The sequence below is a fragment of the Serinus canaria genome, chromosome 3, assembly GCF_022539315.1.
Source record: "Serinus canaria isolate serCan28SL12 chromosome 3, serCan2020, whole genome shotgun sequence".
Lineage (NCBI taxonomy): Eukaryota > Metazoa > Chordata > Aves > Passeriformes > Fringillidae > Serinus > Serinus canaria.
Genome location: NC_066316.1, coordinates 47,645,286 through 47,659,323, shown reverse-complemented (window position 1 = coordinate 47,659,323; position 14,038 = coordinate 47,645,286). Strand labels below are relative to the sequence as shown.

The following is a 14,038-nucleotide window of genomic DNA, read 5'->3' as shown; positions in this document are numbered from 1 at the left end:
TTGGCAGGGAAACAGATATTTTGACAATTTAACATCTGATCTATTCATGAACCTCCAATAAAAAAGTTTTTTAGAAATATATCAGACAAAGTTTCAATGTTGTGTAGTCTAATTAGATAGATTTTCTGTTATTTAATCCACCTTCCTTGCTTCCATATTAACTTTTTTTTGTCCTTTGCACAATAAACAGGGATAACATTTACTCCCTATCTTCGTTAGTAATTTTTTTATGCTGTTGAAATCTGTCGTCATATCTCTAATTTCATTTTTACAGAATTTTTTTTCTTTACAGAATTCAGTTCCTTCTTCTTTAGGTTATGTTATCTAAACCTGGGGTGGCTTCTGTTAATCTCCTCTGGAATTGGAATTTTTCCTCATCTTTCTAAGCTCAGTGTCTGGAACTAGAGCAATTTGACTGTGGCCATGTTGGCACAGAAGAGCTGAAGAATTTGATGACTCTTTTCAATATGTTTCTGTTGTTCCATGCTATGTTAACTAATGGTTTAGGGATAATTTTGGGTACAGGGTGAATTTCATACTTGGCAAACTGGAACACATTTATACTTAAGTATCAACCAATTGTAATTCTGCTGTTTTACTCACGTTTCTTTGATGGCAATAATTACTTGGAAGTGTTACTTTTTCCTAATGAAGACTGATGAAAAGTGAATGCTGAATTTTTTTCAGCACTTTCCAATCTTGAAAGAGTTACAGTGTCTTCTACATCACTTAATATTTGCTCTTCCTTCTACTGAAATAATGGAAGGGGTTTTTCGTCACATCGTTTCTGATAAACTCATAAAATGGTTTGTACCTTCTGAATTGCAATAGCCTTTGACTGGTTTTGACTTTGCATGTATGTGAATATCTGTGCTTAGAAACCTCATTTTGCTCTGTGTAAAATTATGCTAGGTTTTCAGGTCTGTAAATCACTTTCTTAAGCTGTTACATTTAGTTTTGCTTCTATCTTTTCTTGTAGTGATGCTGTTTTTGTATAGTGTTCTTCAGTGTTGGCTTGCTTGTATTTTTGTCACTTATGTGGCCATATCTATGGGCTGTAGGAGACAACTGAAATGTCTTGCTCCTAAATTCATTATCCTTATCATTGTCTCTTGTATCTTTCCATGGCTTCTTGAAACCTACTCTTTCATGATCTTGTTCTTGCAAATTAATTTTCTGTCTGGAGATCTTTAACTGGCTCCTCTTCCTCTCTGAACAGATAAAATCTAAACTATGTGTTTCTGTACTTATTCTCTGCTTTCTAAAACAAGTTATCTTGATCATACCCTTGTCTGCATTATACCATTGCTTTTCAATGTTCTAATCCAGTGATTAAGATGCTACTGCCACTAGGTGCTATTCCTTGCTTTACTTCCTCACACAAGCCTCATCTTTCCATCCTTCTGGTGGTGCATAGCAATTCATCACACTGCTGTTCCTTCCTCTTCATCTAAATCTAATCCATTTAAAAACTTCTTCCTTGACTTCAGGATCAGTAGAATGCACTAAAGCAGTTAAACTTTTAGCCCTCTGTTCTCTCTTCTGAATGGATTATCCACTCTCAAAATTGCCCATATCTCTGACAAGTTAGTTTTCCTTGGTTTTCTCCTGTCCATTCCAGTGCTTCTGGAATTTTTACAAATGTTGTTCAAATCGAATAGCTAGAACACACAAATGGACATGTAAAGCTATGCTTATTGCAGACTGATTAATCCATGTTAAAATTGAAAAAAACCCCATTAAATTAGTAAATACTCAAGCCTGAAAAAAACAAGCATCATAAGAGGTGGTGGTCATTAGAAGACTTCTAAAAACAAATTATTGTTTTCATTGTTTTACACTGAATTTATTGTTTTTAATGTGAAAACTTAGTATGTCAGCATCTGATTGAGTTAGTTCCTATAATCCATGTTTTATATTTGACAGCTAAAATTCAACAAGACAATGGTTTTTTTCAATCCTTGTTGGAATGAGGCAATTCCTCAGAAGATTCACTGTTTGTGTTAAGTAGATGTGTGTGTTTAGTCAGTTGAAATCTGTATGTATGCTTTCCAAATGCATGTTAGATATTCTTTGTAGAAAGTTTTTCAATAATTTAATGAAACTAACATAGTAGTAGTTCCAAAAAGTACATGCTTGAATGTTGTTCTTTAGCCCTTAATCCTGCTTTAAAATGACAATTGCATCTATACCCTACTCAAAAGATTTTTTGATTTATTTTTTTTTAAAGCATAACATAAATTGCATCCAACATTTGTTGGTGAGAGCTGTCTTGTGCTAAAACTTTACAATTACGAAAAAAGAAGGTACATCATTAATTTGTGGATGCATAGACAAATTCAGTGTCTGCTGATGTATCAGATATTGCCACACCTACAGATAGCATACAGCAAGAGGGGAGCAGCAATTTACTTTTGTTAACATTAGAATTGACTTGTTGCTAAACAGTGAGCAAGGCATCTGGAAGGGCTTTAGTGCTATTACTGGCACTATGCTACAGCATTCCCAGTGGAAATCTTCAGCTTTGCATAGCAGTTCCAGGTGGCATTTGGTAGCATTTGTTTTCCTCTTACTAAGTTTGGGGGTGTTTAAGTAGCTTTTTAGATCTCCTGCACAGAGTTTCCTAAAGTGGAACAATATTGTGAATCATTACAGGTTCCATGCTATCATGCTGTGCAGATGTCACTGCATTTCCTAAAGTAAAATAGTTGTATCTTCTTAAGATTAGTTAACTGTGTTGAAAAAAAACAATATTTTTTTCATCTGCTCAGTGAACTAATTGACAGAGAGGTTTGTCATTCAGCTTTTTTAAGGAGTACCACTTGATAACTATTATTCTCTGGCTTTAGAAGACAAAAATATGCCTTCAAATTGTTCATTGTAATTACCTAATGGCAACCTCTGCAACAAATATTGAGTGCTTTGCTCAAGAAACAGCTGGAAATTGGGGAACAAGGAGATAGGACTGATGAAGGATAGGGGTACAAAAATCAATGGCATTATAGCTAGTATACAGGTGATGCTAAAGAACAAAAAAAAATTTAATTATCTTATTTCCTCCAATTTGCCATTCTTTTTAATTAATACTGGTTTATTTTCAGATGTCAAAGACAACTCTTTCAGTCGATCCCGGAGTTCTAGTGTAACTAGCATTGATAAAGAGTCACGGGAGGCAATTTCAGCTCTTCATTTTTGTGAGACTTTCACAAGAAAGGCTGATACATCACCTTCCCCATGCCTGTGGGTTGGGACCACGCTGGGTACAGTGCTTGTCATTGTACTGAACTTACCCCCAGGAGGAGAGCAAAGACTTCTTCAGCCAGTAATTGTTTCTCCTAGTGGTATGTACAAAGCAGACAGGCTAAAGTACACTTTGATAAAGTATTGTTGTCGTTCTTCCTATTTTTTAAGAAACAGTTTGGAGTTTTCTTTTCAATAAATGATTAATTTTAAACATGTATTACACTGCTTTTGCTGGTAAGTTTATCAAGCTAGAGTGATTACTTTGTTACCAAAGCTTCTCAAATTAGAAAAGTGGAAAGTACAGTTTCATAAAATAAAAAAGTATCACTTCAGTGTTTAGTTGCTGAGAAACCATTTGTAGTTGTTAAACAGAGATAGCAGAAGAGATGAATAGTATCAAATGCTCAATTTATTACTGTTTTTTTAGTCATGAGGTAAGAGTCAATCAGTTTTCCTGCAGCAAAAAAAAAGGGAGTGCAAACTAAGGCTGTAAATTGAACAGCTAGCTTGAATTATTAGTGATAATTATATTCCTTTGGATTGCTGTGAAACGTCTTGGATCTTGTTTTTCTGATGCACTGATTTGGTTGTAATTATGTATTAATGGTTTATTGGATAGACTGTTAGTCATAGATTTAGCTTTCCTGCTACCACTGTCTCATGCAGAACATGCTGCTCTAGTCCATTTTTCTACGCAGATGGTATCAAGCCTACAAATTGCAATGCCATTTGATTTAAAGAATGATGAGGAGTGGACATCTAGACCATATACGGGATTTGTGTCCATTGAGTGAGGGGTTGACAGCAGTGGTCAGATTTTCTAACTTTTGGTCATAAAAGCAATGCTGCAGGCTAGGCAGTGTGTTTCCCCTTTGGATCTGCAGCATAATCCTTAAAAGACATTGCTTTATATTTTGGACTTAGCAAATGTTCATGTTGTTACTTACATGTAAATGAATTAAAGTAAAATAAAATTGATTTGCTAAAGGTCTGGCCTACAGAGACAGTGGTTTGAACTGTAAGGAGGGAAAACTTTTTCATTTCAAGCTAGAGAAGTGGATTCAAAAGTGAACTGCAGGGGAGAAATAAAAAACCTGCACATGCTTGTCTCTGAACCAACTGAAGGAAAAGGTGGTGCTCACCTTTGACTAATAACATTTATTGTTAATATTAAATATACTGTGTACTCATCAGGAGAGAATTAAATGAGTTGCATTTATGACACTGAACTTAAATACAAATACATTTCCCTTGAAGTTAATGAAAGAGTATGCACCCACTTTACCCTTTAAAACTGGTTTAACATTTTCCTGATTACATTTGTGCTTCATTAGTTTTTAGATAAATGCCCAAGGTTTGTGTACATCTGTTTTGCTAGGGGGGCAAACTGATGTTCTTTTTTTCTTTTCATTCTCCTATCTTCTTAAAGGAATATTTTTTAACATGGAAAGCAATTTAGGAGAACTGTTTTAGAAATGTGTTCAACTACTCTTTCCTAGGAACCATCCTGAGGCTAAAAGGGGCAATCCTGAGAATGGCTTTTTTGGACACCACAGGATCTTTGGTCCCACCAGCACATGAGACCTGGAGAGAACACCATGAAGATAAAGATGAAAAAGAAAAAGCAAAAAAGCGACGACCTGTCTCTGTATCCCCTTCTTCCTCTCAGGAAATCAGTGAAAACCAATATGCAGTGATATGTTCAGAAAAGCAAGCAAAAGTTATCTCACTGCCATCCCAGAACTGTATTTATAAGCAAAATATAACAGAGACTTCTTTTGTTCTTCGTGGAGACATAGTGTCGTTGAGTAACAGTATCTGCCTTGCATGTTTTTGTGCCAATGGACATATTATGACTTTTAGGTAAGACCGGTTTGATAGTAACTTAAATGCAAACAGAAATAGTCCTCTGCTACACAGAAAGGTTCCTTTTCCACAGGATGATGAGTTTTTTAAAAATTACATTTACTCAGTGCTGATGATTCTCTAATACTTGAACCTGAATGATTTTCATTGTACATTCCTTTTAGTTTTGTCTTTAACACATGAAAAAGTTTACCACTTTAGCTCAAGCTACACTGATTCAACACATAGTTCCAAACAGGTGATATAGGTCCATGACTTTAAGTTGGTCTAAAACTTGAATTTACTTCCTGATGGAGAAAAGTGCCTTGAGTCAGACCTTCAGCTTGCACCTGACCAGAACTCTGCCTGGTTTTGTGCTGCGGTTTGCATCACACTCATGCCTCAATATTTTCTTGTGTAGCTTGTTTATGCCTTAAAGGCTTAAACCCAGGCTATGAAGGCAAGATTAACTGTCAGTTGTATAGTAATAAGTCATCTAAAGTAAGGGGTTTAAGTTATGAGTTTAAACATGTGTTGTAGTAGTAGAAGTGTTTAAATATACTTACAGGTCACCGATGTAATTTTCATGTCCTTTATCTTAAATGTATCTAAGTGCTATTTTATTCTGAACCAGCAGTGTTTATATACTTAAACCTTTGCACCTGCAGTTTAGTTGTGGCCTGATGATAAGATGAATGTAGAACATGGCCCTATAAAATTATGCCAGTAAAGTTCCTAAAACATTATTTTAAGGTTGCCAAAAGAAGCTTTCAGCTTGGAAAACTCTGTAAAAAAATACTTCTTTAGGAAGTTGTTAGGAGTAAAACTAAAACTGATACAATCAAAACTTGTTTTTTAATTGTAGTATGTAAGTCTGTAACTCCATTGGTGTATATCCCATGTTTTATCTAAACATCTCTAAAAAAAGCTGCTCACCTTGCAGGGCAACCCAGTATTGTTTTTCCTACCTAAAACTAAACTTATGTTCAGATACCATATATTGAAACAAATCCTGTCTTCTTCAGGATTCACGTTCTTTTCTAATGAACTTTACATATGTGGTAAATTATAAATGCTGAATTGTTTCCTTGTGTGGGGAGGTTGGACTCCAATGCTGAGCTCCATTTCATAAGCATTAATTGCTGCTGGGGATGGACCTTATGTGCAGTTCTTGTAAAGTTGTCAGAGCACTGTATCATAACCAAGATGCCCAGTACTAAACTACTGATGTAAATTCAGATAGGACTAATAACAAACAAACCTAACAGAAATGATGAAAATGCTTTCATGGATATCATGCTTGTCCTATCTGATCTAATGTTTTTGTGTTTTGAAGCTGTAAGAATGTTTTATGCTCCCATTGATCTGAAGCAAAACACTTCCCTGTTACTCTTAGGAATATTCTTATTTTAGACATGCATGGCAGAGGTGTCATATCTGAGTGATATGCTTACAAGACAATATTGCTTTTTATTTCTCACTTTTGAAACTTGCCTCCAAAGGCAATCTCAGCATCATGCTAAAAAAAGAAAAATCAAAAAAACAGAACAAGGCAGCCTGACACTGTTGTGGTTACTACATTTTTTTTTTTTTTTTTGGTTTTAACTTCAGTTTTCCTAATTGGCTGCTTTTTTAGTGTCTAGAATTAATAACCTTATGTGGATGGTGTCTGCAGCAGCAGCAGCTGTTTACTGTATTATTGGCACATTGGCAGCCAACAACTTTTGTAATTTTTTTTAGAAGAACTTCACAGGTTATGTTTGAGACAGTGTTTTATTTTGGGTTCCACTTGTCAAGAAATTAGGTGTTTTGTCCCTTGCACTTATTATCACTTTAAGGGAGAGGAATGTTTGGTAGGGGAATATTGCTCTAGCCCAAGTGTGCTGTCTCTTCTTCAGTAGATTAGTACAGTAAGTTCTGCAGTTCCATGTATAGAATCGGAAAATACAAGGTAAGCAAACTTTGCTCTAAGAGGACTTACTCTTCAACATCTAGTCAGAGAAAAAAGGGGGACTTAATTATTAAGATTGCTTGAAGCTACTGCATTCTGCTTTCCTTTGACAGCATACTCATGTTATATTTCTAAATTTTCTTGAGGAGAGATCTTTTAGACTTGTATTTTTGGTCAAGGAGAAATTATTAACCTGAGAGAAGAGACGGGATGTTTAATTGTAAACTCTTGGTAGATACTTATCAAAATACCTTGGTAATTATTAAGTAATGCCTAATTTGTTAAATACTGAATTTGTGATTTACATGCTCAGACTATCATTTTAAAAATGCTTTTAAATGCATCTGTGGTGCAGATGTTTTATTTCACTTTTGAGGTGCTTCCTTGAAAAATCTGATGTTTTGAGATTCTGTAACGTCATTGAATAATGACTGTTTATGTGGAATCCTGCAGATGGTGAAGAGAAAAGATTATGTATTACAGTTTAAAAATCAGCCATTTAATCAATAAGAGACACTTCTTCTATAATTATGGGGGTTTAATTCTTTTCTTTAAGTTTGCCAAGTTTAAGGCCATTGTTGGATGTGTATTACCTGCCACTCACCAACATGCGGATAGCCAGAACGTTCTGCTTCACTGATAATGGACAAGCACTCTATCTTGTCTCACCAACTGAAATACAGAGGCTCACCTACAGCCAAGAAACATGTGAAAATCTTCAGGTAAGGAACTCTGTTTAAAAAAATCACTATTTTCTTAGATACATTCTGAGCTGAGCCTTTAGGCTTTTGTGCTTTGATTTTTGTTTTTCCCTTTTGTTTTCCTTCACTGTAGAGAGTGATTCTGAATGAATCACTTCTAGCTTAAATTTTTGTTTCATCATCCTATTGTAGCTGAATCAGTTTCTTGCCTAATTTAATTTTGATCAACAGGAAATTTCTTCCTTTAACATGCAGTTAAAATTCCCTTGATCAGTTGATGCTGGGGGAGGTGTGTGCTGATACAAGTGGGGAATGCCAACTCAGGATATTTGAAGGAAGCTATTATGTTTCAGGGGTATTAACAGCTTGAAAAATTCTCAGTCATGCTTCGGTAGTTGTATAGAATATTGAAAAAGCAGAGTTGCAGGCTCTACCTTCATACTGCTATGTGGGTGTAAGTATTTGTAGATGCAGTTTCAATAGAACAAAGTCAGGAGTCTTGCCCAAGTTGTAGAGGGGCAAATAAGCTTTACTTGAATGCATTTCTTTGCTTCTGAATTCTTTGAGCTCTAAGCTTGTAACCATTGGAAGCAGATAGTTTGGACAAATTTCTTAATATGTTTTTTATTTTTCTATTTCCTACATCACCTTGCAAAGACAGATGCTCATTAAAGCATATTTCTTTTGAAATTCAGATTCTGAAAGTGAAAGAATATTCCATTATTCTTAATAATTTATGCCTTGTTATGTCTCTTTTTCATTGCAAAGGAAATGTTGGGTGAGCTCTTCACTCTCGTAGAAACACCAGAAGCACCAAACAGGGGGTTCTTCAAAGGCCTGTTCGGTGGTGGGGCACAGTCACTTGACAGAGAAGAACTCTGTAAGTTATTATTAATTGTTATTTTTCTGGTATTGCTTCCCAGGGAACTAGTGATCCTTGGTAAATGTATTATCTGTGTTCATAGAACATTACTTTTGTGGAGAGGAGAGTAAAATAGGGAGTGACAAATATTTTTTTCATAGATTTTGTGTTGTACAACCTACCAAGAAGATCAGAAAAGCTTGAATTATTTTTTTCACAGGTTCTTTTAGCTCATTTATTCACAGTAGATGAGTTTTATTTTATAACATTTTGGGTTTTGTTTTATAATAATTTCTTGTTTTATAACCTTACTTTTATTCATCTTTATGAAGCATGTAGTACTGACCATGATTCTATCTATGCTGGCAAACTGAAAGGCACTGCTTTTGGAGAATTCTATTCTAGACAGTGAGAAAATTAAAATTTCACTCTACGTCAGTTATTTGCCAGATTTTCCTTGTTTTACTTATGCAGAGATGCCTTATGAAATGACAGCAAGGGCAGAACTGTATGATATATTCAATTCAGTCCTTTGTTTATAGAATAGTAAAATTCAGATTTAGCAAAACTTTCATTTCTTTATAATTTTCTCCCTTTTTTTTTTTACTATTTTTTTTACTGTGGTGGCATTAAGCACTTTAATATATTTATGGAAAATATCTTCCATTTATTTATGTAGATATTTGCTAGATGCCACACCATATTATGCAAGCTTCTTTTTAAGAACCTTCTTCTTACTCATGTGAAATGTATCTGTCAAAATGGACAAGGTGCCCTACAAATCCTTTCTTTTATGGTGGTTTTTTAATCTCTGCAGAATAAAAATGAGACTTCATTACTTGTGCCTGTACATTTTGAACAACTATCAGATATTTAGAGGTCTCTTTTTGTGTCAAAGGTTTCTTTTTTGTGTGTTTCTATATACATATATGTATATGTAATACTATGGAAGGTTGGTGAAGTATTCCAGTAGAGAAATTTATGTGCACAAATTATAATTTAATAAGAATGAGAAAGAGGAAAAATACCATGTAACTTTAGAAGCTATCTCTTTATACCATGTCAAGTTTCCACTATTAAGTTTTGGCTTGGATCTTTAGAAGGAAAATAGTATTGAATGGAAGAAAAAAATCCTAATGAATGAAAAAAAGCCTGACAGAGACTTCAATAACAATTCAAAAGACATTTGAGAATATCTTTAAAGTAGCCATATTTACTATGAGGGTCACAGCAGAATCTGTAATAAGTGAAATTATTTCTCTTATTTTGGGAATTCACAGAAAGATGTTTATGGTACTAATTTAAATGTAAATTATTCTTAATAGTAGCAAAAAATCAAATCAGAGAGTCTTGAAATAATGCATCAAAATGTATTTAACCAGTTAAAATTATTTTTCCTAGAGGTAAAAAAAAAGAAAATATTCAAACAGTATTTCACTGTTTAAAACAAATACTCATATTTCTGTGGTCTTTATAATTCTGCTTGAGATTGGCACATCAAGTGTCTAGATTGAACTGGGTGACTGATGTGCCATTAAGAGCAAAGTCAATGTAGTCAGTGCTGTCACTGGAGTCTGGAGCTGTTCAGCTGACCTTTTGTGCTGATTTGTTCTTACAGCTGTGCTGTCCCTTTACATTCCTTTTCTTTTTCTTTTTTTTTAATTTTTGCAATATTTTTACAGTAATGGTAGCACTGACACCTAATCTTCAGGTGTCTGCGTGCTTCCATCAAAAAAAACTTTTGCTGATGGAATCACACTGGCTGGCTTACATACCAGCAAAGCACTTCCAGAACTGACCACAACTTTTCAATATTTCAATACCCTGCTTTGTCTGTTGAACTCAAAACACATTCCTCATGAATAAGCTATATTGTGCTGGTGATGTGTTTCTTTAACAATTCTATTGATGAACATCAGAATTTTAATTTCACTCTTGAGCTGTGAGGAGCTTACAGTTTTATAACCTACCGGGAAACTTGGAAATATGTTTGAATGCCTCAGTTCTAATGTAGAAACATCTACTAACATAGAGCAGTGAGTGTTGCTCATAGTCATACCTACAATAAGCTGTTTGGTCTCCATGCAAAGAAATTACACCTCTACATAAACTAGTTTCAGTGATATTTATGTCACAATGATAGAAAAACTTACTCTTCTGTATTTTCTTCTTTTGCAAATGCTTCCAGTTGGAGAATCAGCATCTGGGAAGGCATCAAGGAGTCTTGCCCAGCATATTCCAGGACCTGGGGGTATCGAAGGTGTCAAAGGAGCAGCATCTGGTGTAGTTGGTGAACTGGCACGAGCACGGTTGGCACTGGATGAAAGAGGACAGAAACTGGGAGAACTGGAAGAAAAAACTGCAGCTATGCTTTACAGTGCTGATTCTTTCTCAAAACATGCTCATGAGGTGAGTCTGTTAAACTGAACCTTAAACTGATTGTCAAATAAATGCAAATTCTGCAAGTGACTGAGTTCTGCCAAAGGCACATTAGCGGTATCTGAAGGGCATGCAGTATCATTGATAAAGGATGCTTCCCTTTCATCCATCACTTGTCACTTCTAACAATTAAGTACTCATTGTAAACAGCCCTGTCTCCTGGCACTTTGCTCTAGAGCATGCAGTCTGCTGGAGTGGCATGTAAGCTTCTAAATGCGCAACTCAATCCCCATTACTGAAAAAATCACTTATTGTCACTGAATTAATAAGAAGAGTAATTGTTTTATGTCAGATCCCTGCTGTCCTTAAGAAAGATCCTGTTGTATGCAAACCCTCTGAGTGCAACTTCGTTTTTTTCCTCAGTGACTTCCACAGAATGGCTGTTCTCATTCATTTTCATGCCAATTTCTTTCCACACCCTAAACTCCTGTGCAACCTCCCCATTCTCCCAAAAATGTCTCTTTCTGAGGCTAGCTCACCAGCAATGATGTTAGCATTAGAAAATTCATCATGCTAAACTCTCAGTGTTCAGAGATGTGTTTGCAACTTTGAGAAGCCTGGCTAAAAGCCTTCTTTCTCATGCTGCTTTGTAAAGCATATTATTTGTTTGTGTCATTGTACATTTTGGTACATTACAGAAACAGTAATTAGATTTTTTTTTTTTGTTTTTAGATGATGTTGAAGTACAAAGACAAGAAGTGGTACCAGTTCTGATGACTCTCATCAATCACATCTGTTTAATTTTGTCCTGGTGAAAAAATCTTGTTTTTTCATTAATTTTGGCAGGACCACTGAAATTTAAAGGAGTATTCACCATCGGATACTGTTGTTTCCTAGCACAAATGACACACTGTTTTACCTCAGTCCTGGCTTTAACTGAGGAGCTTTATATCTAAGAAACACACACACACAAAAAAAAAAGAAACTTGAGTGTTTCTTAGCTGTTGGTTAGCATAAAGTTGGAACAGAGAAGGTAGCTGGAACATGTGGAAAAGAGAGTAAAGGGAAATCGTGGTGAGATGGGCAGGGGCAATGCAGGGTCAATCCTGTGTTAATATTTCATATGCCAAAAGTTTTTGTGCTCTTGTAATTGCTGCCAGTGTTATACCCTCCTGTAAGGAGAGGCAATAAATCAGGGGTCTAAGAGCTGGAATCGAGCTGTTTGTCTTGCTGGACAGTAGCTGACTTACAATTACCCTCTCTAGGACTCGCTATATTGACCATTATTGTTGAAGAAGAGTTGAAGTTTCCTGTCACTTCTTACATTTAAAAAGCTGGAAGCTTGGAAGATTTCTTATTGAAAATTGTATACATAGTTGACCTGTGCGTAGTCTTTTCTTGGACCCCTGATCTAGTACTCTTGTATTCACATCATATTCTGTGACGTGCAAAACAAAAGAATACGTATTTTTTTGCATTAAAAAGTCAAGTGAATAATATGACTGGAATGTGTCATGCTGGGAGTTTTCGTTTGTGTTATGGCCGTGCAATGTGAAATGTGGTAACATCTTCCTTGTGGTAAGAATTCTTCAACTTCTGTTCAGTTAAATATTATTTTTGCCAAAAAATAGTTATTGGTTCAGGTTGTGTAACATTTAGAATTGGCTGTGGGTTCCATTCATGATGTGAGTTTTTATAAATGTTCGACAGAATGTATCTTTACAGCCATTAATTGAAATAGCTGAGATAGTTTTGCCAAGACTTAAGTTCTAGATGCCCCTTTAGTCCTTTACTATGAAATTAGATAACCTTGGACTCAGGTTTTCAGACTTTTACACACCACCACCATGAATAACGGCAAGCAAGCATCTAATACTTGATAATTGTCAGTATGTTGTTTAGCCAATCTCTAAGTTCTGCCAGTAGTGCTATTTTACATATACCTGTCTCAACCCCATGCAGCACCAAAGACACTTGTCCTAAAGTTTGGATTTAATCTCTAAAGCAGTGTTTGCATTGTAAGCAGTGATAAAGTGTGCATAAAAACTTTAGGAATTGCTGAAATAATGTTCCATTTGGGTGAGGTAAATAATACAGCTGAGCTAACTGGTTAGTGGCTACTGCACTAAAGCTGTATCAGTGTGAATAACCAGGGCTCTTTTTAAAAGAGAGGATTCCTTAAAATAAATGCTTGCATTTCAAAATTCATTTAGACCTTTTTCCTCAAATCAGGAATAGTTGTTCACTGGTTTTGTTTTATAAAAGGGAGTACTTAGAAGCTGATAGGTCTGAAATTAATCACTTAGGTTTGCTTCTCCAAGCATAGCATTTTGTGTACTTTTTTCACAAACTTCCTGAATGTTCCCAAAGCAAAACTTTGGTTATATTTGTATTGTGAAGTGATGTTGCAGGTACACAGATAAGGCAACCTTACAAAACACCTCAAGGATGCAAAATATTGAAGTCATTTATGGTTCCTTAAATCACTTTTCAAATGAGAGGAAAATATGTTCAGGCTTTGAAGCACAAACTGATAATTTTTCTCACTTTAGGTAAAGGAACATTTTTAAAAGACAATTGAATTGTGTTGCCAGTAAAAGGGCATGCCCTACTATGCCCTCTGCTCAAAGAACTTAAAAAATGAGAATGTGACAATTCAAACAAGCAGTATTATGATTTCTTGATAGCTCTGTCCCATAGCTACTGAGGCAATGTTTACTTAAGTTACTTAACTCAGTTTGCCATGCAATATTTGCCTTGCATGTTAATTTATTTTTTTAGTGTCTAATTAATGCCTATTTAGCACCATTTTGTGAGACATCCAGTTAGAAGAAAATGAGATAAACCACTTCCCATCCCACATCCAAAAAAACCCACCCTAGCTGACACTTGTCCCCTACCTTGTCTCACATTTATAAATTGAGTTGACTCATTATTATGTGACCTGCTGGAGATAAAGTACATTTCAGGGCAACAGAATCCTGGTCAGGCTCTGGGGGAGAGGATTGCAAAAGTATTCTTCAACAAATTATGGTATCATTCAATGGAAGATGACCT

The 14,038-nt window shown here is 35.3% G+C and overlaps 1 protein-coding gene across 12 annotated transcripts in view; it reads left to right on the top strand.

The window, feature by feature from the left end:
- The window catches only part of STXBP5 (syntaxin binding protein 5), a 102,052-nt gene extending 88,450 nt beyond the window's left edge, over nucleotides 1–13,602 (top strand). For all 12 annotated transcript variants that reach the window (XM_030235358.2, XM_030235355.2, XM_050973010.1 and 9 more), the window contains 6 exons: nucleotides 3,102–3,341; nucleotides 4,743–5,106; nucleotides 7,596–7,761; nucleotides 8,509–8,620; nucleotides 10,791–11,011; nucleotides 11,714–13,602. In XM_030235358.2, the coding sequence (XP_030091218.1) occupies nucleotides 3,102–3,341; nucleotides 4,743–5,106; nucleotides 7,596–7,761; nucleotides 8,509–8,620; nucleotides 10,791–11,011; nucleotides 11,714–11,755 (1,145 nt within the window). In that variant the 3' untranslated portion in view covers nucleotides 11,756–13,602. The remainder of the gene's footprint in view (nucleotides 1–3,101; nucleotides 3,342–4,742; nucleotides 5,107–7,595; nucleotides 7,762–8,508; nucleotides 8,621–10,790; nucleotides 11,012–11,713) is intronic.
- The last annotated feature ends 436 nt before the right edge of the window (nucleotides 13,603–14,038 follow it).